General features: G+C 45.6%; 1 protein-coding gene across 1 annotated transcript; it reads right to left on the reverse strand.

Moving 5' to 3' along the window:
• Positions 1 to 4,435: 4,435 nt before the first annotated feature.
• Positions 4,436 to 20,848, reverse strand: LOC139831736 (uncharacterized). Its single transcript, XM_071821058.1, has 3 exons — positions 19,087 to 20,848; positions 17,663 to 18,846; positions 4,436 to 4,855 (listed from the first exon to the last, which is right to left on the reverse strand). The coding sequence occupies exons 1-3, from the start codon at positions 20,846 to 20,848 to the stop codon at positions 4,436 to 4,438; spliced, it is 3,366 nt and encodes a 1,121-aa protein (XP_071677159.1).
• Positions 20,849 to 25,465: the final 4,617 nt, after the last annotated feature.

Genomic DNA, 25,465 nt, shown 5'->3' on the forward strand with positions numbered 1-25,465 from the left:
ACCATCCAGCTAGTTCCTCTTGAAGTGGTCGGAAGCGAGCTTACGGACTAAGCAGCATCCGGAGGTTATTCCTACGAGCATTGGTATCACTCGGAACGCGCTCAGAGGTGTATCTCCGGATCATCTCTGAACATAGTATCCACATAGATTGGTCCCCGGTGGCTGAATATCGCCACCATTCTTAGCCTTTGACCGCATGAAATGTAGCTCTTTTTTGAAATCACCGACCTTTGTATCTGAGAACCGTCTCCAAACCCTACGAGGCAAAGAAAATTAAATGAACAAGAGAGTTATTAGTTAATTACTTGAAGCTTAATTAGGAAATGAACGAAATAGGCCGATCGATATAGAGCGCAAATGAATGAAAACAATTACTTTTGAATCATTTTTCTCATGTCGGTCCAACGCGCCTTATCCATATTCAGAGAGTCGTGGACGAGACATTCTGATTTGTCAACTTTAATTACTAGCAGAATCCAGTGGAACCTGCGGACATGATACATGCACAGTACGTCATGCATAACTCATCGATTAGCCGGCCACATACCATGCATGGAGTAAACAAAAGAGAATGTGCTCAAGACATAAACACTCACCCAAAATGGTAAGGAAATAGAATATCACTTTTGAGTTCCTGCTTTGTAAGAAAGCGCCACGAGTCTTCCTCCACGTCGGCGGGGTGATGCTGTAACGTATATCCATTAACAATGTGTGGGTCAATGAACCCAACATCATGGATGTTCCTTACTCTGCATTCCTTAATCTTCATTCTGCATGTATAATAGCGGACACAACAATATAGTTAGGACATATATATATATAGTGCAGGCAATATGAACGAGATGGGGAAGAAATAAATCACTTACAGAACGTAGCAACTGATGATAGATTTGTCGAGCTGGCGCAGATTGAAAAGCTGGAACAATTCACTCAGATGAATTTGTCTGATCTTGTTTAAAGTGATGCTCATATCCAACTTCCGCATAAATATAATCTTTGGCGTTTTTATTTTCTATGTAACCCTTGTACCATTTCAGCAGACCTTTCATTTGTGGAGGTAGATCCTCTTCCTGCGCAGGCTCGACGAGAGGTCCATTCTTCACATATGTAAGTACTACCTCCTTCACTGGCGCCTCATCAAGGCCTAACAGTTCACGAAGAGTAATACCTAAGTTGGCCGCTTGTTCTCTGGCAGTCGTTACAGTCCAATCCTGTGCTGCCGCAGCTTCTATGATATCGGGGGCATCCGGACCGGCGGCTGTCACTATAAGCGAGGCAATCGATTGTTTACTTTGTTCCCCGAGCTGGGCAACTCGTTTCCCGCTTTTTTACTTTCTAATTCCGCTTTCTCGGCCTCCTCTTTCTTCTCCTTGAACATGCGTGCCTGATTACGAAGTTCACGTGCATAGTCGTCAGGCAGATTCTTCGCGGCTTGGGACGGTGTGTTCAAAAATGACTTAGCCCACTTCTTTTGCTCATCAGAAAATACTGGCTTGGGCTCGGGCTCTCTTTTCTTCTTGCAGTCCACCTTCCATTTCTCATATTCAGCAGTCGCGGCCGCCTCGACTTCCTCGGCACTACGTTCCCAAGGCCTCGTGGGGAGAGGCTTCAGTGATGGCTCCGGTACCTTTGTTATCTTAGGTACATAAGGGTCCGGGTTAATAATCCAGGACTGCTGCTTGCTTCTTCGCCGGGAGGTGGATTGGGGGCGGCGTACGCTTACCCGCCCGGGCGGACTAGGGCGGCGGCTGCTTACCCGCCGGAGGTGAATTGGGGGGCGGCGTTGGCTGACGTGAAGGAGGTGTAGGTGAAGCACCACCACCACCACCGCCACCGCCGCCACCACCACCACCCTAGGGGGGTGGACTTGTTGGCGCCTCGCCTGGAAACTTGATAAACTTCTTTTGCCATAGAATGAACTGGCGCTTGACATCTCCAAGTCTTCTCGCCCCTTCAGGTGTAGCAATGTCAATGTCCAGGTCCTCAAACCGTTGGACTATGTCCTCCACCGTGACACGAGCATAGCCATCTTGAATGGGGTTGTTGTGGTGGAGTGCTCCAGGTGGTAAAGCACTGCCGATGGCTACCTTCATCTCCTTTATATCGTCCACGGGGTAGCGAGGAGGCTCCGGTGCAGTAATTTCGACCACCAGAGGCTCCGGTGCAGTAATTTCGATCGTCGGTGCACCAGCCGGTGGGGCCTCCGTGGAAGCCACGCTGCTTCTCCGCTGCTGGCTTCCGACATCCAATGGATGATCTTCATGCTGCGCCCGAGCTGCATCTCTTTCGGCTACTAGTACACTCACGGTTTTCTTCATCACATCCATTTCCGATGCCAACCGCGCCACAACATCTGCTTCCCGATCCATCTTTCTCTTACGGCTTCTGTAACCGTACGGGTCATCGTTCTGGGGGAACCCTATTTTCCACGGAATGTGCCCCATGCCTCGTACACGTCCTCCGTGTTCAGGATTCCCGATGGCTTTTGTCAGGGCGTCATTCTCTCTGTTGAACTTGATCCTCCCCTCTTGAGCATCCCTCATTGCCTCAATAAGATTTTGGGTGGGTTTAATTATTTTACCCCGGTAAACACACTCCCCTGTCTCCGGGTTCAGCGATCCCCCATGCCCGTACAACCAGCTTTTGGCCCTTGGGTCCCATCCCTCCGTGCACAGACGGATTCCTCGCCCTCAGCTCGTTCTCCATCTTCTCCCACCTAGGCTCCCAAAGGCGATACCCTCATGGCCCCATAATATGATTGTACTCCTTCTTAGCCGCATTTTCCTTATTTTTTTTCGATATTTGAAGGAACTGCTCCGATTTCTTTTGCTTCACAAATTCTGGCCAATCATGTTGCAGTTTCTCATATTGTCCTTTGAAATCCGGAGTCTTGTTCTGCTTGACAAAGTCATGGGTTAGATTTTGCTTGTATTTCCGGAATGCGTCGGACATCTTATGAAGAGCGAACTGTTTGACTAGCCTCCTCCTCTCCTTATTTTCCTCAATCTTGTTACCCTCCTCATCGTATTTGTTGTATTCCGGAGGTAGAACGAAATGTTCCATAAGCTTGTTGAAGCAATCTTTTTTTGTTCTCTTATCGACAAAAGTGAAACCAAGACGTGCCTTCTTTGGCTGATTCCACTCCTGGACGGTGATCGAGACGTTGTCTCTAACAACGGCTCCGCATTGGCTGACAAACTTGGTGGCGTTCTTGCGGGGCTCCAGCGGCCTGCCGGTTGCTTCCTCGACAACCTCGATGGTGCATGTTTCTCCTGGTTTCATCGTCTTGGTTGCGCCACGCTTTGACGACGTACTCGATTGTTTCGACGATCCGGCCGAGGGCTAAAATAAGAAAGGGAGTCGCGCGCGTTAGTACACACATATTTATTAAAATCAGTTAGTTTGTATCACCAGAGGCTCAATGTATATATATACCTCGGCGCCGGAGGTGGTTGCTACTTCCAATTGAAGATCGTCGTTTATCGACGTTTCTTCGGCATCATCTTGCTGACGGCACCCTTCATCTTCACCCTCAAGGTTCAGATAAGAAGAGATATCATCTTCTTCTTGTCCGGTCGGCACATATAGAATATCGCCGTTTATGATGCCGAAAATATGGTCTTCAGCGTCCGGATCATAGTTCTCCATAATCGGGTCAGCTCTATCGTCCGCCATATGTCAGTCCTGAAAACATGTAGTCAAAACAAATTAATTAAGTGAAGAAGGGGGGCGGTGGCGGTGGCGAAAGGGCGGTGGCAAAAGGAGGGGGCGAGGAAGGGGTGGGAGAGCAGGGTGTCGCGGAAGAGCGCGAGACGGGGCGGCAGACGACGGCGTCACGAAGAGGGAGGCGAGGACAACACACATAACCCTCGCTGCCCCCTCTCGATCCCAAAAAAAACACCACGCGTATACGGAGGGGGCGACGAGGTGCTCGCTCCCCCCTCCGTATACGTGCGGTGGTTAAGTCAAATTTTGAGTCAAATTTGAGTTCTTTTGTAAGTCAAATTTTGTAATTCCGTTTTAATTTTGACGTGACGGCGCAGAGAAGGGAGAACACGGCGACAGCGGCAGCAGCAGCTTGGCGTCGGAGCACGGCAGACGGCGACGCAACGACGTCGTTGGCGAGGAGCTCCGGGACTTAAGAATGTGGGCGCGGAACAAAAAAACAAAATAATTCTTGTTAATTAAGTTAATTTTTTTGTTAAGTTAAAATTTTGTTAAGTCTAAATTTTGTTAAGTAAAATTTTTCTTAAGTCAAAATTTTGTTAAGTAAAATTTTTGTTAAGTTAAAATTTTGTTATGTCAAAATTTTGTTAAGTCAAGATTTTGTTAAGTCAAAATTTTGTTAAGTATACAAAATTTTGTTAGTATACAAAATTTTAGTTACAAATTTTTGTTAAGTATACAAAATTTTCGGCATCGATCCTCTCTGTTTTTAAACCTTTGATCCTCTCTGTTTTTCGGCATTGATCCGGATAGCCAAGTTTGTGGCCGGCATCCTCTCTGGCGCGCGCGGCATCCTCTCGGGCTGCGCGGCGGCCGGCGAGGACACAGCGCAGCGACACGGCTGCGGCGGCATGTTGGCGACGGTGACGACGAGGAGCAGAGAGGGGCGCAGCGCTGCTGGGGATGGCGGTGCCCGTCGGCGCGGCGGCGCTTTGAGGATGGCGGCGCGGCGCGGCGAGGAGCAGATCGAGAGGCGCGACGCGGCGAGGAGCGAAGAGAGGGCGCGGGCGCGCGACACGTGCGATCCGGCGGCCGGCGGGGTTGGTGGCGGCAACGGTGTCGAGGCGCGCGTGCGGCGGCGGTCGGCGAGAGGGAGGAGGGACCGAGGCGCGGCGGCGACGGCGTCTCTCTGTAAGTTCGGCGGATTGGGAAGAATGGCGCGCCCGTTCGGTCACGCGAAATATATAGTGACGGAGCTTTAGTCGCGGTTGGGGTGGGCAACCCCGACTAAAAGCTAACCATTATTTGCGGTTAGCCACCCCAACCGCGACTAAAGCTTTTCGCCGAATCCGGCGGTTCCGCGGAAATACCCTTTAGTCGCGGTTGGCCAGGCCAACCACGACTAAAGGTATTTTTGAAAATACTTTTCTTTTTGAAAATCATAAAATACATATAATATATCAATAAATACAGAAAAATAAAACTAATTCAATTCAAAATGTTAAAAATACAAATAATATATCAAAAAATTCAGAAAAATAAAACTAATTCAATTCAAAATGTTAAAAATACTAATAATATATCAAAAAATTTAGAAAAATAAAACTAATTCAATTCAAAATGTTAAAAATACTAATAATATATCAAAAAATTCAGAATAATAAAACTAATTCAATTCAAAATGTTAAAAATACTAATAATATATCAAAAAATTCAGAAAAATAAAACTAATTCAATTCAAAATCTTAAAAATACAAATAATATATCAAAAAATTCAGAAAAATAAAACTAATTCAATTCAAAATTTTAAAAATACAAATTATCAAAAAATTCATAAAAATAAAACTAATTCACTTCAAAATTTCTTCCCGGCCGCCTCTGTCTTCTCATTGGCCCCCTCTTCCCGCCTCTGTCTTTCCGCCGACCCCCTCTTCCCGCCTCGTCTTCCCGCCATTTCTTCCCGCCTCTGTCTTCCCGCCTCTTTTTCTTCCCGCCAATTTCTTCCCGCCAATTTCTTCCCGCCTCTTTCTTCCCGCCACTTTCTTCCCGCCTCCTGTCTTCCCACTCCCATTTTTCCCGCCATTTGTCACTACATATATGTAGCCCGGCTTGGCCAGCATTATCACATCTCTACAATCTCTCATCACTCTCTCATGGCTTCCACCGTACCCACTCTAACCTACCAGCAGGTGGAGGAGCTTTGCGCCTCGAACTACCCTTGCCCACCGGGCTACCGCGTTCCCGCCGGCTGGAGCCTAAGCGCCGGCGGCGTGCCGGTCCCTCCCGTCCCTCAGGGTACTACGCGTAGGGCGGCCATCACAAACCACTACTACCTCGACCTCACGCGGGAGCAGCGGATGAATCCCCGCTGGCATCCCGATAACCAGCATACTTGGGATGCCTTCTTCATCAATCGGCGTGAGAGGGCACTCGCCAGGTATGAGGAGGACGGTCTGCCTCCAGGGAACTTCCACGAGGCCGGCCGTCGGCTATGGTGGTACGGCCGGACTCTGCAGAGCGTCATGGACTACATCACGGCCGGCGATATCCCCCGCCTGCGCTACCCTCAGTTCGAGCCACGAGCGCCGCCCGACGACAGCGACGATAGCAGCGACGACGACGGCGGCAACTTAGAAGGCGACGACTACCAGTACAACGGCGGCGGCTATGAAGACTACGAGTATGCATATTATACGCCTAGGCAGGAGTATGACTGAATCATCAGTGCTATCTCGAGTCAATTGAATCATTCGAAAATGGACACCAAACACATCACGGGTAATATAATTCACATGATCCATTCAACAAAGTTTGGTACAATAAATTATTACACATCATTTCTTTCCTTGTGTCCCTGCTTGCTTACGTTTGTGCCGTATCCATGGAGCATCCTCATCATTTAACTTAATGCTTGGGTCGGTGTTCACTTTGAAGGGCGGAATTTCAGCAAACATATTATAATCTTCTGACATGTCTGTCTTGTCCTCCACTCCCACGATGTTTCTTTTCCCTGAAAGAACAATGTGGCGCTTTGGATCATCGCATGATGTACTGATCGTTTTCTTATCTTTCCGTTTCCTCGGTTTGCTACTCATGTCCTTCACATAGAAAACCTGAGCGACATCTTTCGCTAGGACGAATGGTTCGTCAAGGTAACCAAGATTGTTGAAATCCACCATTGTCATTCCGTATTGCTGGTCCACCTTTACCCCACCTCCTGTTAGCTTGAACCATTTGCACCGGAACAAAGGGACCCTAAAGGAGGGTCCATAGTCAAGTTCCCATATCTCCTCTATGTAACCATAATATGTGACCTTTTGCCCATTCTCGGTTGCTGCATCAAAGCGGACACCACTGTTTTGGTTGGTGCTCTTTTTATCTTGGCCGATCGTGTAAAATGTATTCCCATTTATCTCGTACCCTTGGAAAGTCGTTATAGTCGAAGATGGTGTCTTGGCCAACATGTACAGCTGATCTACAACATGATCGTCATTCATTAAATGTTTTCTCAACCAACTGCCGAAAGTCTCCATGTGGGCCTTCCTAATCCAGGATTCAGGCTTCCCATGGTTGTCCGAGCGTAAAATATTCTTGTGTTTCTCAAAGTACGGAGCCACCAAGCTTGAATTGGTCAGAAGCGTGTGGTGTGCTTGATCGGAGAATGGCCGTCCATACATATCGTTGATTTCCTTCCGATCGTGCCTTTTCCACTTAGTCTCCCCTCGTGCCGCAATCGAGGAAGACCAATCGGCTTAAGGTCAGGAACAAAGTCAACACAAAACTCAATTACCTCCTCATTTCCATAGCCCTTGGCGATGCTTCCTTCTGGCCTAGCACGGTTACGAACATATTTCTTTAATATTCCCATGAACCTCTCGAAGGGGAACATATTGTGTAGAAATACAGGACCGAGAATGGAAATCTCATCGACTAGGTGAACCAGGAGGTGCGTCATAATATTGAAGAAGGATGGCGGGAACACCAACTCGAAACTGACAAGACATTGGATCACATCGTTACGTAACCGTGGTAGAACTTCTGGATTGATTACCTTCGAGAGATTGCATTGAGGAATGCACATAGCTTCACAATGGCTACTCGAACATTTTCCGGCGGAGCCCCTCAAAGCAATCGGAAGCAATTGCGTCATAATCACGTGGCGGTCGTGAGACTTCAGGTTTTGGAACTTTTTCTCCGCCATGTTTATTAGTCCCTTTATATTGGACGAGAATCCGGACGGGACCTTCATACTGCTCAGGCATTCAAAAAAGATGACCTTCTCTTCTTTGGTCAGAGCGTAGCTGGCACGACCTTGAAACCGTTCCGGATGCCGGTCATCAGGGTCTTTCAAACATTGCTGGTCCTGCCGTGCTTCCTTTGTATCATTTGTCTTCCCATACACGCCCAAGAAGCTTAGGAGGTTCATGCAAATATTCTTCGTAACGTGCATCACGTCGATTGCAGAGCGGACTTCTAGGACTTTCCAATATTCTAGCTCCCAGAATATAGATTTCTTCTTCCACATGGCTGCGTGCCGTCAGCTCCCTTCGGAACTGATTTTCCGCCAGGACCCTTTCCAAAGATGACTTTCAAATCCTTGACCATATCAAATACCTCAGCACCAGTGTGTTCCGCAGGCTTCGGCCGATGATCTGCCTTGCCGTTGTAATGCTTGCCTTTCTTTCTTACTGGATGAATTTTCGGAAGAAATCGACGATGCCCAAGGTACACGTTCTTCTTACAATTTGGCAAATGTACACTTTCAGTCTCATGTAAGCAGTGCGTGCATGCATTGTATCCCTTATTTGACAGTCCCGAAAGGTTACTAAGAGCAGGCCAATCGTTGATGGTTACGAAAAGCAACGCTCGTAGGTCAAATTCCTCTTCTTTGTGCTCATCCCACACACGGACACCAGGTCTACCGCACAGCTGTAAAAGTTCATCAACTAATGGCCTTAGGTACACATCGATGTCGTTGCCGGGTTGCTTCGGACCTTGGATGAGCACTGGCATCATAATGAACTTCCGCTTCATGCACAACCAAGGAGGAAGGTTGTAGATGCATAGAGTCACGGGCAGGTGCTATGGCTGGAGCTACGCTCGCCAAAAGGATTCATGCCATCTGTACTTAGACCAAATCTTATGTTCCTTGCGTCATTGCAAAATCTTTGAACTCTCTGTCGATCTTTCTCCATTGCGTTCCATCTGCGGGGTGTCTCAACTCCCCGTCCGACTTACGGTCCTCTTTGTGCCATCGCAACAACTTGGCATGCTCTTTGTTCCTGAACAGACGTTTCAACCGTGGTATTATAGGAGCATACCACATCACCTTGGCGGGAACCCTCTTCCTGGGTTTCTGGCCCTCAACATCGTCACCAGGGTCATTGCCTCTGATCTTATAACGCAATGCGATTGCATACCGGGCATTCATTCAAATTCTCGTATTCACCGCGGTAGAGGATGCGATCGTTGATGCATGCATGTATCTTGAGAACCTCTAAACCTAGAGGCGGACAACCTTCTTTGCTTCGTACGTGCGGCGGGCAACTCGTTATTCTTTGGAAAAATATTCTTCAACATTTTCAGCAAGTTTTGAAATGCCGAGTCAGCTACACCTGCCTGTGCCTTCCATTTCAGCAAATCCGGTGTGCAGCCCAGCTTTTTCAGACCATCATCGCATCCGAGTACGGCGCCTTTACGTGATCCTCTAACATGCGATCCAAATTCTCCCTCTCCTTTTCGGTTTCGCGGCGTCTCAGTGCATCAGCAATGGTCCGACCAAGATCATCAACGGGATCATCACGTGCCTCTTCTTCACCTTCCCCTTCACCTTCCCCTTCACCTTCAAAGCATCCTCCATGAAAGTATCACCGAAATGAGCAAGATAGCTTTCATCGATGAAATCATCCCCTTCTTCATCTTCTTCCATTATAACCCCTCTTTCTCCATGCTTGGTCCAACAATTATAGCTTGGCATGAAACCGTGCCGAAGCGGTGCATGTGAACATCTCTTGAGGAAGAGTAACCCTTCTGATTCTTACAGTTAACACATGGACAGATAACAAAACCCCCCTGCTTGTTCGCATTAGCCACTACAAGGAAATCTTTCAAACCCGTAGTGAACTCGCCGGAGAGTCGGTTACCGTACATCCATTGCCGATTCATCTGCATTATTATAATATAAAATATATAATTAACCATCATGCATTTGTTAAACTAACTAGCTACAAACAATATAAATTAAACAATGAACTACACACATGCATATTTTATCAATGACACATGAAAGGTTCAAGTTGCTAACCGCGATCGAGGAGGAAAAAATAAATAAGGAAGCTCAAGTGTGGCTCCAACACTTCATATCATGTTTGTTTCATGCTCTTGGGGCATTTTATCAAACACCTTGTGTGCATAAGAGGAACCAAAAGCAAACCTACACCCCCTTGTGAAGCTTGTGAAGAGAAGTGGCACCAAATGGCTAAGTGCTGTGAGCTGAGACCCTTTTATAGGGATGGGCCTTTAGTCCCGGTTGGCCTGGCCAACCGCGACTAAAGGCCTTCGGGCACCTTTAGTCGCGGTTGGCCTGGCCAACCGCGACTAAATCCCCTCACGTGCACCAGCTGGCCACCGAGCGCCCTGGGCCCAGGCCTTTGGTCGCGGTTCGCCTCCCGAACCGCGACTAAAGGTCCCATTAGTCGCGGTTCCTATAGTTTCGCGACTAATGGGGCTGGACGGAAGCCTGTTTTTCTACCAGTGTTGGTTGCCAAGATAATTAGCAAACAATACTAAATGAAATTTCATAGCAACTTTGCTCTTACGTGTCCAATACCAAAGCGAAGACATTGTTGGTTTTAAATATTCACGAGGCCTACAGATCATGTGGTCCTGCATGTATCCTAACAATTTTTCATGCATCATGGGAATTGTCACGTAAATGTATTATTGGATCCATATTTTGTATTACTCGAGGCAGGAGGGAATGAAAGGCGAATTAAAGCTACAATATGACCTGGAAAGTACAAAAATCCCTCTAACACTCTTCATAGAAGCAATATCAAGCTTAATAGGAGTTAGTTTCTCATCACTAGGATCAACATGAAGACCTAGATATGCAATAATACATGAGGCAACAATTTCTCCAAAAATAGGTCCCTTACTAGCTAAGCGACGAGCAATGAGAGCACCAAGATGATAAGGTGTACTTCCAGTAAGTGCAGCAACTAGAAAAGCAAGTTGATAACTAGAGATGTTGCTAGTGTTCTCCCTACCAAGAATGCTAGTAGCAAGATAGTAAGTGAAATATCTAATGGCATGGAGTTGAATGTTCCTTATCTTGCCGCGCTGAATGGTGCGGCTATCATCGTTGGTAACTTCTCGATAGAGCTTCGTCAACGCTTTGGGACTGTTCTCGATCTTCTTCGCTGTACCTATAGGAGTAATATCCAATGCAGCACAAAAATCCTTCAACTTCATAGTAATAGACTTGTCATAAATCCTAAATTTAACTGATGGTGAGAAGGGTGAGTTGCTGAATTTAAAGCTTTCAACAAAGATTTTAGTTAGCCTGTAAAATTGATCACTCTCATCTTCCATATAGGTAGATAAGCCCACACTATTGATGAGAAACAAGAAGTCATCAAGTAGCCCTGCATTACGCAAAAAGTCATAGCATGGAAAGGATGAAGCATTAGGAACTCCATTATCCTCTTCAGCTTCAAAGCTAGGTGCAATGACATCCTCATCATAGGATCGCCTAACTCGAGTGGCTGCCCTTGAGGGCCTTCCCGCCCTTGTCGTATCCCTCTCGAACACTTCTCCAAAGGTGTGGTTATGCATCTTCCTTTTCTGAAATTTTTCAACAAACATTATAAAAGTTGATTTTGAGACATATAAATGAGGGCAACTCTATAGGAACTTGATAGAGTACTAAACATGCATCAAAACTAATTTTTACAACTTAGAACAAGCATGCAAGCTCACTTAACATGTCACCTACAGCAGCAAAATACTCAAGATATACTCAACCAAACAAAATTCTATTTGGATAATCGGAGGAGTCACATACCGGAGAGCAAATATGCCAAATTTCAGACAGAAATCTGGGCTGAGCAAAGAGATCGAGAAATCCTGAGCTCTTGGGCGAAATCGCGAGTGAGAGAAAACTGGTACGAGTTTTTCCGGGAGAGAGAGTAGAATGAGTGGAAGGGATGATTAAGTGGGGCCAGGAGGGGCCCTCACCATAGGGTGGCGCGGCCCCCTCCTTGGCCGCGCCGGCACATGGGGGGCAGCCCTGGGGTGCCCCACTGGTCAGCCCAGGCACTCCCAGGTTGCATTTCGAAAAATAGGACCAACGGTATAATTTTTGTATTTTTTTGAAAACTTTGAAAAATGCACATTTCCGGGTGTTAAAATTACTATTATAGGGCAGAAAAAGATTTTCAAACTTCTAAACAACTAAAGCATCTGGCAAAACAAGTAGTACTACAGCAAGTAAAACAAGTGTGGAGAAAGAAAGAAATGTTGTTTAGCTCTTCCATGCATATAAAATATACTTGTTAACAAGGTTGATCAAGTCTTGCCACCAAATAAATTTTACATGACATAAGAAGAAATAAACCTCAAATCAATCATTTTACCTTATATTGTATTGATATGGATCCAATCATAATATTTTGATATCCTTGTTTAGGCTCATATATAGGAAAATCAATAACTCCCACTTTGATAGTTCTCAAATTAGAAATTGTATTAACTCCATATACTTTATCAATCCTCTTGGGAAAATAAACAGTATGTTCCTTGTCATCAACATTGAAAGTAACTTTTCCTTTATTGCAATCATTAACAGCCCCTGCAGTGTTAAGAAAAGGTCTTCCAAGAATAATAGACATATTATCATCTTCGGGCATTTCCAACACAACAAAATCAGTTAATATTAAGCAATTATTAGTAACTTGAACATGAACATCCTCACATATACCAACAGGAATAGCAATAGATTTATCAGCCATTTGCAAAGATATATCAGTTGGTATCAACTTATCTAAATAAAGTCTCTTGTAAAGAGAAAAAGGCATAACACTAACTCCTGCTCCCAAATCACATAGAGCAGTTCTAACATAATTATTCTTGATGGAATAAGGGATAGTCGGTATATCTGGGTCTCCCAGCTTCTTTGGAACTTTGCCATTGAAAGAGTAATTAGCGAGCATATTGGAAATCTCCTCATTAGGAATTTTCCTTTTGTTAGAGACAATATCTTTCATATACTTTGAATAAGGAGGCAATTTAATAGCATCAGTCAAAGGGATTTGCAGGAACAAAGGTTTCATCCAATCACAAAATTTATTATAGTGTTCTTCCTCCTTTGATTTTAGTTTCTTAGCAGGAAAAGGCATTTGCTTTTGAACCCAAGGTTCTCTTTCATTACCATGTTTCTTAGCAATAAAATCTTCTTTAGTGTACTTTTTATTTTTAACATGCTTTTCAGGTTCATCTTCAACCTCTTCTTTATCAGAAGCATCATTCTTATCATTATCTTTATCATGTTCATTACCACTTTCAGTTTCAGCATCAGAAATAGAAATACTATTAGGATCATTAACAGGCTCAGAGGATTCTACAACATTTTTATGTTTCTTCTTCTTTTTCTTAGAAGGAGCACTATTTTTTTTAGTTTGTTGAGAATCTTGTTCAACTCTTTTGGGATGCCCCTCAGGATATAGAGGATCCTGAGTAGAAACACCACCTCTAGTTGTTACTTCATAAGCATGTTTTTCTTTAGAAGTATTTTTTAACAAGCCATTTTGCACTTTAGTGAGTTGATCAATTTGAGTTTGAACCATATGAAAATGTTTAACAAGCATCTTAACATCATTGGAGGTTCTCTCCACAATATCATGCAATTTACTAATAGCGTGAGAATTTTTCATTAAATGATTCTCTACTCTCATATTAAAATTATCTTGCTTAACAACATAATTATCAAACTCATCTAAACATTGATCAGGAGGTTTTGAGTAAGGAATATCTTATTTACCAAAGAGTTGAAGAGAATGTACCTCAATCATGGATGAAGGGGGAGTTATCTTACATAAATCTTCTATGGGAGGTAAATTCTTCACATCTTCAGATTTAATAACTTTCTCCTTAAGAGATTTCTTGGCTTCCCTCATATCTTCATCATTTAATTTAATCATACTCCTCTTCTTCAATATTGGCATTGGGGTTGGTTCAGGTGTAGTCCAATCATCATTATTTCGGCCTATTCTAGCCAATAATTCTTCAGCTTCATCTGGAGTTCTTTTCCTGAAAACACAACCAGCACAACTATCCAGGTATGCCCTAGACTCAATGGTTAGTCCACTATAAAATATATCAAGTAAGTCATGCTTCTCCAAATCATGTCCAGGCCGAGCTCTGATAAGAGAGCAAAACCTTGCCCAAGCTTCAGGCAATTTCACTCCATCTTCCTGGTCAAAACTATAAATTTTCTGCAAAGCGATATGTTGAGCACTAGTAGAAAAATATTTTCGAAAGAAAACATCAAGCAAACCAGTTGGACTATCAATAGAATCAGGAGGCAAACTATTATACCAAGTTTTAGCATCATCCTTTATTGAGAAAGGAAAAAATTTAGCAACAAAATAAGTACGCTTCTTGATATCATCAGAAAACAAGCTACTCAAAGTAGAAAGCTCATTCATGTGTTCTACAGCACTTTCTTTTTCAGTACCACAAAAAGGTGTTTTCTCAACAATAGATATATGAGATAAATCAAGAGAAAAATCATATTCATTATCCTTAATATTTATAGGAGATGTAGCAAATTTAGGATCAGGAGATAGTTTATATCTAACAGCTCGTTGTGCAAGAAACTTTTTAATGTTACTTGCATCAGTAGTAGCATTACATTTATCAATAAAATCATCATCAAGTTCCACATAATCTTCATCAAGATCATCACTAGAGTATTCAACAGACTCAGGTGAATTAACAGGTGTAACCATATTTTCATTAAGAATTTCAGTATTTTCAATTTGTCTACACCTAGGAATTGTAGCATCTAGAAAAGGACCTAATGAACCATTATCATCAAGCACAGTAGAAGCATCATCAAAATTATAAGAAGAATTTTCAGATTCAGCAGAAGTACCAGCATGTGAAGCTTGTGGTGGTGAAACAAGTTGACTTATCACATATGGTGAATCAAGAGCAGCAGAGGTACTCAGAGTTGTACCTTTTCTTCTAGTGGACGGTAATATGGCGACTTTAGTATCGTGAGGTTTACCCATGATGGAGGATTTGCAGCGAACAAAATCAATCCAAGTGAACTTGCAAATAAAGCTATGCTCTCCGGCAACGGCGCCAGAAAATAGTCTTGATGACCCACAAGTATAGGGGATCGCAACAGTCTTCGAGGGAAGTAAAACCCAATTTATTGATTCGACACAATGGGAGCCAAAGAATATTTGTAAGCCTTAACAGCGGAGTTGTCAATTCAGCTGCACCTGGAAACAGACTTGCTCGCAAGAGTTTATCAGTAGCAACAGTTTTATAGCAGTAGCAGTAGTGAAATATAAGCAGCAGTATAATAAAGACAGCAGTAGTGATTATAGTAAACAACAGGATTAAAATACTGTAGGCACAGAGATGGATGAACGGGCGCTGCATGGATAAGAGAACTCATGTAACAATCAAGGCAGGGCATTTGCAGATAGTAATAAAACAGTATCCAAGTACTAAACAACCATAAGCATGTGTTCCGTATATAGTCGTACGTGCTCGCAATGAGAAACTTGCACAACATCTTTTGTCCTACCAGCCGGTGGCAGCTGGGCCTCTAGGGAATCTACTGGTAATTAAGGTACTCCTTTTAATAGAGCACCGGAGCAAAGCATTAACACTCCATGAACACATGTGATCCTCATATCACAGCCTTCCCCTCCGGTTGTCCCAATTTCTGTTACTTTGGGGCCTCGGGTTCCGGACAGCAATATGTGTATACAACTTGCACGTAAGATCATAAAGCAATGAATATCATCATGAATCGATAACATGTTCAGATCTGAAATCATGGCACTCGGGCCCTAGTGACAAGCATTAAGCATAACAAGTTGCAACAATATCATAAAAGTACCAACAACGGATACTAGGCACTATGCCCTAACAATCTTATGCTATTACATGAACAATCTCATCCAATCCCTACCATCCCCTTCAGCCTACAGCGGGGGAATTACTCACACATGGATGGGGGAAGCATGGATGGTTGATGGAGAGGCGTCGGTGTTGATGATGGCGATGATCTCCTCCAATTCCCCGTCCCGGCAGGGTGCCAGAACGGAGTTTCTGGTCCCGAGACGGAGTTTCGCGATGGCGGCGGAGTTCTGGATGTCTTCTGGCAAATTGGTCGAACCCCCTCGCGTTTTTAGGTCAGAGGCCTTAAGTAGTCTAGAGGGGAGCATCGGAGGCTGGCCGAGGCGCCGCCAGCATAGGCCGGCACGGCCCAGGGGCCCACCGCGCCGCCTTGTGGCGTGGGCGCCTCGTGGCCCCCCTCCGTCTCGTCTTCTGGCTGCGTCAATCTTCTATGAAAATAGGCCCATTGCAATTATTTCCGGGGATTTTATGAAAGTTGAGTTTCTGCACAAAAATAGGACACCAGGGCAATTCTGCTGAAAACAGGGTTAGTCCGTGTTAGTTGTATCCAAAATACACAAATTAGAGGCAAACCAATAGCAAAAGTGTTCGGGAAAGTAGATACGTTTTGGACGTATCAATGGCGTCGTCGGCGGTGCTTTTGCAGGTGGAGGACTTCCTCTTCGGCGGCGGCGCTCGGTAGAGCTCCGCGGCTGATCTTCCGCCGCGTCCACGCTGGCTGCTCTGCGGAGCGACCGTGTGTGGTTTCCCCCTTCGCCGGATGCCGCGGGACGGCGGATCTGGCGTCGACGTCTTTGTGCAGGAGGTTGGGGAGGTTTGGTTCGACGACAACGGCGTCCGCTGGCGTAGGTCCTCTGTGGCCGGCGCTCGGCGACTTCCCGTCCGCTCGGGGGAGCTCTCGATCCAAGGCGTCAAGGAGAGCAGGAGCGGCGGCGCGCCACCGACGGTGCCATGGACGACGACGTGGTCGGGTTGCAGTGAGGCTTGGACTGTATTTTTTGTCTCTTCTAGGGTCCTCTCTGTAATTTGCTGAATTTCCTTTCAGCCCCTTGTACTCGCAAAAAAAAAACACTCAACAATACAACATGTTCTTCTAGAGAAAAGAAAAGCGAGCTAAGCTAAAACGGGCCAGCTCGGACATGTTCTCTGGAAAGCGGACGGGCTGATGATGGGTTTCCCGGCCTACCAAGAACATGCAGATGCGGCCTAGTTACTGGGCATTTTATTCTGGGCCTATAAGTTTTTCATGATTTATTACTGGCTGCATTATGTGCTCCATCTATTGCGGGCCGAAAAAATAAGAATGATTTTCATTTTTTTAAGAATGGACCAGATTCCTACAATAGTTACGCTTTGAATGTAGATTTTCATCGACCCATGCTAATTAGAAGGAGATTTTTTTTTTTTTGGATTTGATCCTCTCAGCAGAAAGGAAAACCTGGACGTGATAGGCGACCCACAGCAAAAGAAGAAAACGAAGGTCGACAATGCCAAGAAGGAAATGAAAACGAAATGTTACATGCATGCTCCTGTTCAGAAAAAAATTGAAGCTTTTTTCAGTGAAAGCTCAAGAACGCCTTTTGCACCACACGCGGAAATGCACCTGGACTGTTTCTTTTTTTTTTTTTTTTTTTTTTTGAAACGGGGGCAAAAGCTTTGCCCCAATCTATTAATTAAGAAGGAGTTTTACATGAGAGATCATGCGAAAGGAAAAGAAAACAAACGGACACAAAGTCCGGGGATACAACAATCACTCTCGCGGCATCATGTTGCCCAACCTTTTGGCACCCGCTAACACCCAAAGGTGTGCTTCTTTCCTAATCTTATCGAAGACTACCTGCGGCGGAGCACTTTTGGCGTTGAAGACCCTAGCGTTGCGCTCGTTCCACAGCTCCCAGGACACGAGAAGCGCCACCGAGGCCATGGCCTTCCGATTAGGCACATGCCCCCCCGTCATGGAGTCCCACCAAGAGTGAATGTCATGATTTGCCCATTGTAAGGGGGTGATCGCATTGGTGCCCATCCAATCCTTGACGAAGCCCCAAAGGCGGGTGGTGTAGCGGCAATGGACGAAGAGGTGATCATGAGTTTCGGTGCACTGTTTACAAAGGGGGCACAACCCGCAGTTTGGCCATCCACGCTTGGCGAGGCGATCAGCCGTCCAAATCCTGTTTTGGTATAGGAGCCATGCAAAGAACTTCACCTTTGGGGGGGCCCAAGCCTTCCAAATCAGCTTGTTCATAGGAGATAGCAGCGAGCCCAAAAATTGCAACTCATAGGCCGATTTGGCGGAATAATGGCCATTAGCCGTGAGCCTCCACACAATGTCGTCATCAACATCCGGATCAAGATGGATGGTGGAGATGAGGGTCCAAAGGTCGATGAACTGCGCCATATGGTCGATGGTGAAGTTGCCCTCCAAGTCAATTTTGCTCACCCAAGCATCATTGTGGAGAGCTTGGGCGACTTTCCAGTTCTTTCTCTTGGACGAGCCGAAAATTAGGGGTGCAATGTCAATAGGCTTTCTCCCCTGAAGCCACGGCGCGTGCCAAAAAGGCGTCTTTTTACCATTCCCAAGGTTGATTGTGGTCGCGGAGTAGAAAAGGTCCATGTCATAGTCCGAGCACGGGTTGCCGGAGCCAACCCAAATCTTGGATGGGTCCTTCCACTCAAGCCACGGCCAACGTAGGCGAAGGGCCGTCGCGAACTTGTCCAGATGCAGCACTCCGAGCCCACCCGACCTCTTGGGCCGGCACACCTTTTCCCAATTAACTTTGCACTTCGCCCCGGTGGTGGTTTCTTTAGCGGCCCAAAGGAAGGCCCGTTGAATCTTGTTGACAAACTTGAGAGTACCGGCGGGGATGGCGAGAGGCGTGAGGTAGTAGATGGCTTGCGAGGTGATGACAGACCTAACAAGGGCCGTCCGACCGGCCGTGGTGATGAGCTTCCCGCTCCAAGTGGGTAACCTGCTTGCGCATTTGTCCTCTAGTTGCTGCATGTCTCTCCTCTTGAGGCACCACACTGATAGCGGCAAACCCAGGTATGTGAGAGGGAAGGACGCCCGACCGCCGGAATTCCCCCAAAATATCATCAAGATCAAGATCGGTGCAGCGTATGGGAACCACCGAGCTCTTACGGAAGTTGGTGCAAAGGCCCGTGACCTCCCCGAACCTGCGAAGAATGGACGCTAGGTTACGGATGTCCTCCTTAATGGGAGCAACGAAAACCGCCGCGTCGTCCGCATAAAGGGAAGTCGACTACGGCGCCTCGGCCCCAGGAGCTTATGTAGCAGCCCATGATCGGTGGCAATGTCTAGGATCTGCGATAAGGGGTCAATGGCGAGGACGAACAACAGGGGTGACAAAGGATCCCCTTGGCGTAGGCCACGGCCATGGCCGATAGGGTCACCAGCAATCCCGTTCAGGAGAACTCTGGAGGTGGAGGTCTTGAGGAGGGCAACCACCCAATTGCGAAACGTGCTAGGAAAACCTCTACGCTGGAGGAGATCAACAACGTATTCCCATCTAACAGAGTCGAAGGCCTTGCGAATGTCGAGCTTGAAGAGAAGCGCCGGAGTCCTGTTTTTATGTAGTCTTGTAGCATAGTTTTTGACGTAGAGGAAGTTGTCATGGATGCTTCTCTTCTTGATAAACGCACTCTGGGCATTGGAGACCAAGTCATCCATGTGCGGGGTGAGTCTAAGCGCTAGCATTTTGGCTATGATCTTGGCGATGGAGTGGATCAAGCTAATCGGCCGATAATCGGTAATCACGTCCGCGCTCTCTATCTTTGGAATCAACACAATGTTTGCGGAGTTGAGCCAATGGAAGTTGTCCGCATGCATGGTGCCAAAAGCGTGCACCACCTCCATGATGTCGGCCTTAATGGTGTCCCAGGATCGCTTGAAGAAAGCGAAAGTAAAGCCATCCGGCCCCGGGGCCTTGTCGCAAGGCATGGTAAAGATAGCGCTCTTCACCTCCTCCTCCGAAAAAGGATCCCCAAGGGTTTGCAAGTCCAAGTCCTGGAAGTGCATCACATCCCAATTGAAATCACACTGTCTTGGTGGCCCGCGAGCAATGGTCGATTTGAAATGGGTGTGTATGATGTGTTCCTTGGCATCATGTTCAGTAACCCAACCATTGTTGTTGTCCCTTAATCTGTGGATGTGGTTTTTCCGGCGCCTTGCATTCACCCTAAGGTGAAAGAATCTAGTATTTGCGTCGCCTTCCTTGATGCATGCCAGCCTAGCACATTGCTTTTTCCTGGCCCTCTCAATGACCGATAATGCCACGGATTTCCTCTTGAGTTTGTCCCTTAGGTCCATCTCCCCAACCGAAAGCTTCCGATGCTCCTCAGCCATGTCAAGATGCAGAATGACCAAGAGAGCCGCATGCAACATGACCTTTGTGTTGGAGAAAAGGTGACGACCCCACTTGGCAAGGGCTCGCCCAGTGGTCCTGAGCTTGTGGAACAGGCGCTGGCAAGGCTCGAGGTGAGTGGAGGGAGCAGCCCAAGCCTGTTGGACCACCCCATCGAAACCAGGCATCCGCAACCAGAAGTTTTCAAATCTGAACACTCGCGGTCGTCGTGGGCCGCTATCATCCGCTAGCAGAAGGGGGCAGTGGTCGGAGAGGGAGGAGGATAGGGCCATGAGGACGTGTGAATCAAAGGTCAAATCCCAATCCGCATTACAGAAGAAGGCGTCGAGGTTGCAAAGTGTTGGGTTTGCCCGTCTATTGGACCACGTGAAACGACGGTTCTGAAGGTGGATCTCAGTAAGCTCACAAGTCTGGAGGGCGGCCCTGAAACGGTTGATGCGACTGCGGTTGATGTTGTTGTTGCTCTTGTCTCTTGCCCGCCTAATCTGGTTGAAGTCCCCGAGGGCAAGCCACCTAGTGCCGGAGGGTGGCTTTTGAGAGACGAGCTCGGCGAAGAACTCATCCTTCCGGTCGGAGGCAGTTGGCCCATACACCCCCGTACTCTCAAAAGCGGCTGGGATGCAACGCATTCTTGTTAACCTCATGGTGTGCCGGTACTCTCAAGTTTATGTATGTCTCTAAAGTGCCTAGACCAAAGAAGTATTATTATAGGCCTAAAATTGACAAAGCCCTTAGTACCACTATGGATGGGGGAGCTCATGATAACAATGCATCATCCTTCGATAATACTTGATACACACTTTCTGCGCCTAGCTGAAAGGCGTTAAAAAAAACCGCTTATGGGAGACAACCCATGTTTTTACCTACAGTACTTTGTTTTTATTTTGTGTCTTGGAAGTTGTTTACTACTGTAGCAACCTCTCCTTATCTTAGTTTTGTGTTTTGTTGTGCCAAGTTAAGCCGTTGATAGAAAAGTAAGTACTAGATTTGGATTACTGCACAGTTCCAGATTTCTTTGCTGTCACGAATCTGGGTCCACCTCCCTGTACGTAGCTCAGAAAATTAAGCCAATTTACGTGCATGATCCTCAGATATGTACGCAACTTTCATTCAATTTGAGCATTTTCATTTGAGCAAGTCTGGTGCCATTTTAAAATTCGTCAATACGAACTGTTCTGTTTTGACAGATTCAGCCTTTTATTTCGCATTGCCTCTTTTGCTATGTTGGATGAATTTCTTTGATCCACTAATGTCCAGTAGCATTATGCAATGTCCAGAAGTGTTAAGAATGATTGTGTCACCTCTGAATATGTCAATTTATATTGTGCACTAACCCTCTAATGAGTTGTTTCGAGTTTGGTGTGGAGGAAGTTTTCAAGGATCAAGAGAGGAGTATGATGCAACATGATCAAGGAGAGTGAAAGCTCTAAGCTTGGGGATGCCCCGGTGGTTCACCCCTGCATATATCAAGAAGACTCAAGCGTCTAAGCTTGGGGATGCCCAAGGCATCCCCTTCTTCATCGACAACATTATCAGGTTCCTCCCCTGAAACTATATTTTTATTCCATCACATCTTATGTGCTTTTTCTTGGAGCGTCGGTTTGTTTTTATTTTTGTTTTTTGTTTTGTTTGAATAAAATGGATCCTAGCATTCACTTTATGGGAGAGAGACACGCTCCGCTGTAGCATATGGACAAGTATGTCCTTGGTTTCTACTCATAGTATTCATGGCGAAGTTTCTCCTTCGTTAAATTGTTATATGGTTGGAATTGGAAAATGATACATGTAGTAATTGCTATAAATGTCTTGGGTAATGTGATACTTGGCAATTGTTGTGCTCATGATTAAGCTCTTGCATCATATGCTTTGCACCCATTAATGAAGAAATACATAGAGCATGCTAAAATTTGGTTTACATATTTGGTTTCTCTAAGGTCTAGATAATTTCTAGTATTGAGTTTGAACAACAAGGAAGACGGTGTAGAGTCTTATAATGTTTTCAATATGTCTTTTATGTGAGTTTTGCTGCACCGGTTCATCCTTGTGTTTGTTTCAAATAAGCCTTGCTAGCCTAAACCTTGTATCGAGAGGGAATACTTCTCATGCATCCAAAATACTTGAGCCAACCACTATGCCATTTGTGTCCACCATACCTACCTACTACATGGTATTTTCCGCCATTCCAAAGTAAATTGCTTGAGTGCTACCTTTAAAATTCCATCATTCGCCTTTGCAATATATAGCTCATGGGACAAATAGCTTAAAAACTATTGTGGTATTGAATATGTAATTATGCACTTTATCTCTTATTAAGTTGCTTGTTGTGCGATAACCATGTTCACTGGGGACGCCATCAACTATTCATTGTTGAATTTCATGTGAGTTGCTATGCATGTCCGTCTTGTCTGAAGTAAGAGAGATCTACCACCATATGGTTAAGCATGCATATGTTAGAGAAGAACATTGGGCCGCTAACTAAAGCCATGATCCATGGTGGAAGTTTCAGTTTTGGACAACAATCCTCAAATCTCAAATGAGAAAATTAGTAATTGTTGTTACATGCTTATGCATAAAAGAGGAGTCCATTATCTGTTGTCTATGTTGTCCCGGTATGGATGTCTAAGTTGAAGAATAATCAATAGCGAGAAATCCAATGCGAGCTTTCTCCTTAGACCTTTGTACGGGCGGCATAGAGGTACCCCTTTGTGACACTTGGTAAAAACGATTGCATTGTGATGATCCGGTAGTCCAAGCTAATTAGGACAAGGTGCGGGCACTATTAGTATACTATGCATGAGGCTTGCAACTTATAAGATATAATTTACATGATGCATATGCTTTATTACTACCGTTGACAAAATTGTTTCATGTTTTCAAAATCAAAGCTCTAGCACAAATATAGCAATCGATGCTTTTCCTCTATGGAGGACCATTCTTTTACTTTCAATGTTGAGTCAGTTCACCTATTTCTCTCCACCTCAAGAAGCAAACACTTGTGTGAACTGTGCATTGATTCCTACATACTTGCTTATTGCACTTATTATATTACTCTATGTTGACAATATCCATGAGATATACATGTTACAAGTTGAAAGCAACCGCTGAAACTTAATCTTCTTTTGTGTTGCTTCAATGCCTTTACTTTGAATTATTGCTTTATGAGTTAACTCTTATGCAAGACTTATTGATGCTTGTCTTGAAGTGCTATTCATGAAAAGTCTTTGCTTTATGATTCACTTGTTTACTCATGTCATATACATTGTTTTGATCGCTGCATTCACTACATATGCTTTACAAATAGTATGATCAAGATTATGATGGCATGTCACTCCAGAAATTATCGTGTTATCGTTTTACCTGCGGGACGAGCAGAACTAAGCAGGGATGCTGATACGTCTCCAACGTATCGATAATTTCTTATGTTCCATGCCACATTATTGATGTTATCTACATGTTTTATGCACACTTTATGTCATATTCGTGCATTTTCCGGAACTAACCTATTAACAAGATCTTTGAAGTGCCGATTCTTTGTTTTCTGCTGTTTTGGTTTCAGAAATCCTAGTAAGGAAATATTCTCGGAATTGGACGAAATCAAAGCCCGGGGGCCTATTTTTCCACGAAGCTTCCAGAAGTCCGAAGGAGAGACGAAGAGGGGCGACGAGGGGGCCACACCCTAGGGCGGCGCCCCCTTGGCCGCGCGGCCCTGTGGTGTGGGGCCCCGTGCCGCCTCTTGACCTGCCCTTCCGCCTACAAATAGCCTCCGTGACGAAACCCCCGCATCGAGAGCCACGATACGGAAAACCTTCCGGAGAGACGCCGCCAACGCCGATCCCATCTCGGGGGATCCGGAGATCGCCTCCGGCACCCTGCCGGAGAGGGGAATCATCTCCCGGAGGACTCTACGCCGCCATGGTCGCCTCCGGTGTGATGTGTGAGTAGTCTACCCCTGGACTATGGGTCCATAGCAGTAGCTGGATGGTTGTCTTCTCCCCATTGTGCTATCATTGTCGGATCTTGTGAGCTGCCTAACATGATCAAGATCATCTATCTGTAATTCTATATGTTGCGTTTGTTGGGATCCGATGAATAGAGAATACTTGTTATGTTGATTATCAAAGTTATACTTATGTGTTGTTTATGATCTTGCAAGCTTTCCGTTACTAGTAGATGCTCTGGCCAAGTAGATGCTTGTAACTCCAAGAGGGAGTACTTATGCTCGATAGTGGGTTCATGCCTGCATTGACACAGGACGATGTGAGAAAGTTCTAAGGTTGTGTTGTCTTGTTGCCACTAGGGATAAAACATTGATGCTATGTCTAAGGATGTAGTTGTTGATTACATTACGCACCATACTTAATGCAATTGTCTGGTGCTTTGCAACTTAATACTGGAGGGGGTTCGGATGATAACCTGAAGGTGGACATTTTAGGCATAGATGCAGTTGGATGGCGGTCTATGTACTTTGTCGTAATGCCCAATTAAATCTCATTATACTCATCATGATATGTATGTGCATTGTCATGCTCTCTTTATTTGTCAATTGCCCAACTGTAATTTGTTCACCCAACATGCTGCTTGTCTTATGGGAGAGACACCTCTAGTGAACTGTGGACCCCGGTCCAATTACATTTCTTGAAATACAATCTACTGCAATACTTGTTCTACTGTTTTCTGCAAACAATCATCTTCCACACAATACGGTTAATCCTTTGTTACAGCAAGCCGGTGAGATTGACAACCTCACTGTTTCGTTGGGGCAAAGTACTTTGGTTGTGTTGTGCAGGTTCCACGTTGGCGCCGGAATCCCTGGTGTTGCGCCGCACTACATCCCGCCGCCATCAACCTTCAACGTGCTTCTTGGCTCCTCCTGGTTCGATAAACCTTGGTTTCTTTCTGAGGGAAAACTTGCTGCTGTGCGCATCATACCTTCCTCTTGGGGTTGCCCAACGAACGTGTGAAATACACGCCATCAGTGGTGATGATGGCGATGATCTCCTCCAATTCCCCGTCCCGGCGGAGTGCCATAACGGAGACTTCTGGCTCTCGAGACGGAGTTTCGCGATGTGGCGGCGTTCTGGAGGTTTTCTGGCGACTTCGACTTCTCCCCGTGCGTTTTTAGGTCGAAGGCAATAAATAGTCCGAAGGAGGGCGTCGGAGGCTGACCGAGGCCGCCACACCATAGGGCCACGCGGGCCCCTCCTGGGCCGCGCCGGCCTATGGTGTGGGGCCCTCGGGCCTCCAACTGGCTTGCCCTTCTG

Source organism: Lolium perenne, chromosome 5 (genome assembly GCF_019359855.2).
Source record: "Lolium perenne isolate Kyuss_39 chromosome 5, Kyuss_2.0, whole genome shotgun sequence".
Lineage (NCBI taxonomy): Eukaryota > Viridiplantae > Streptophyta > Magnoliopsida > Poales > Poaceae > Lolium > Lolium perenne.

Coding starts and splice junctions, on each gene's coding strand:
- LOC139831736 (XM_071821058.1), bottom strand. CDS start 20,848: ATGAGGTTAACAAGAATGCGTTGCATCCCAGCCGCTTTTGAGAGTACG. Junction 18,847..19,086: donor GCTCCTGGGGCCGAGGCGCC/GTAGTCGACTTC, acceptor TGCCGCTATCAG/TGTGGTGCCTCAAGAGGAGA. Junction 4,856..17,662: donor CCAAAAGTGCTCCGCCGCAG/GTAGTCTTCGAT, acceptor CCGAACTTACAG/AGAGACGCCGTCGCCGCCGC.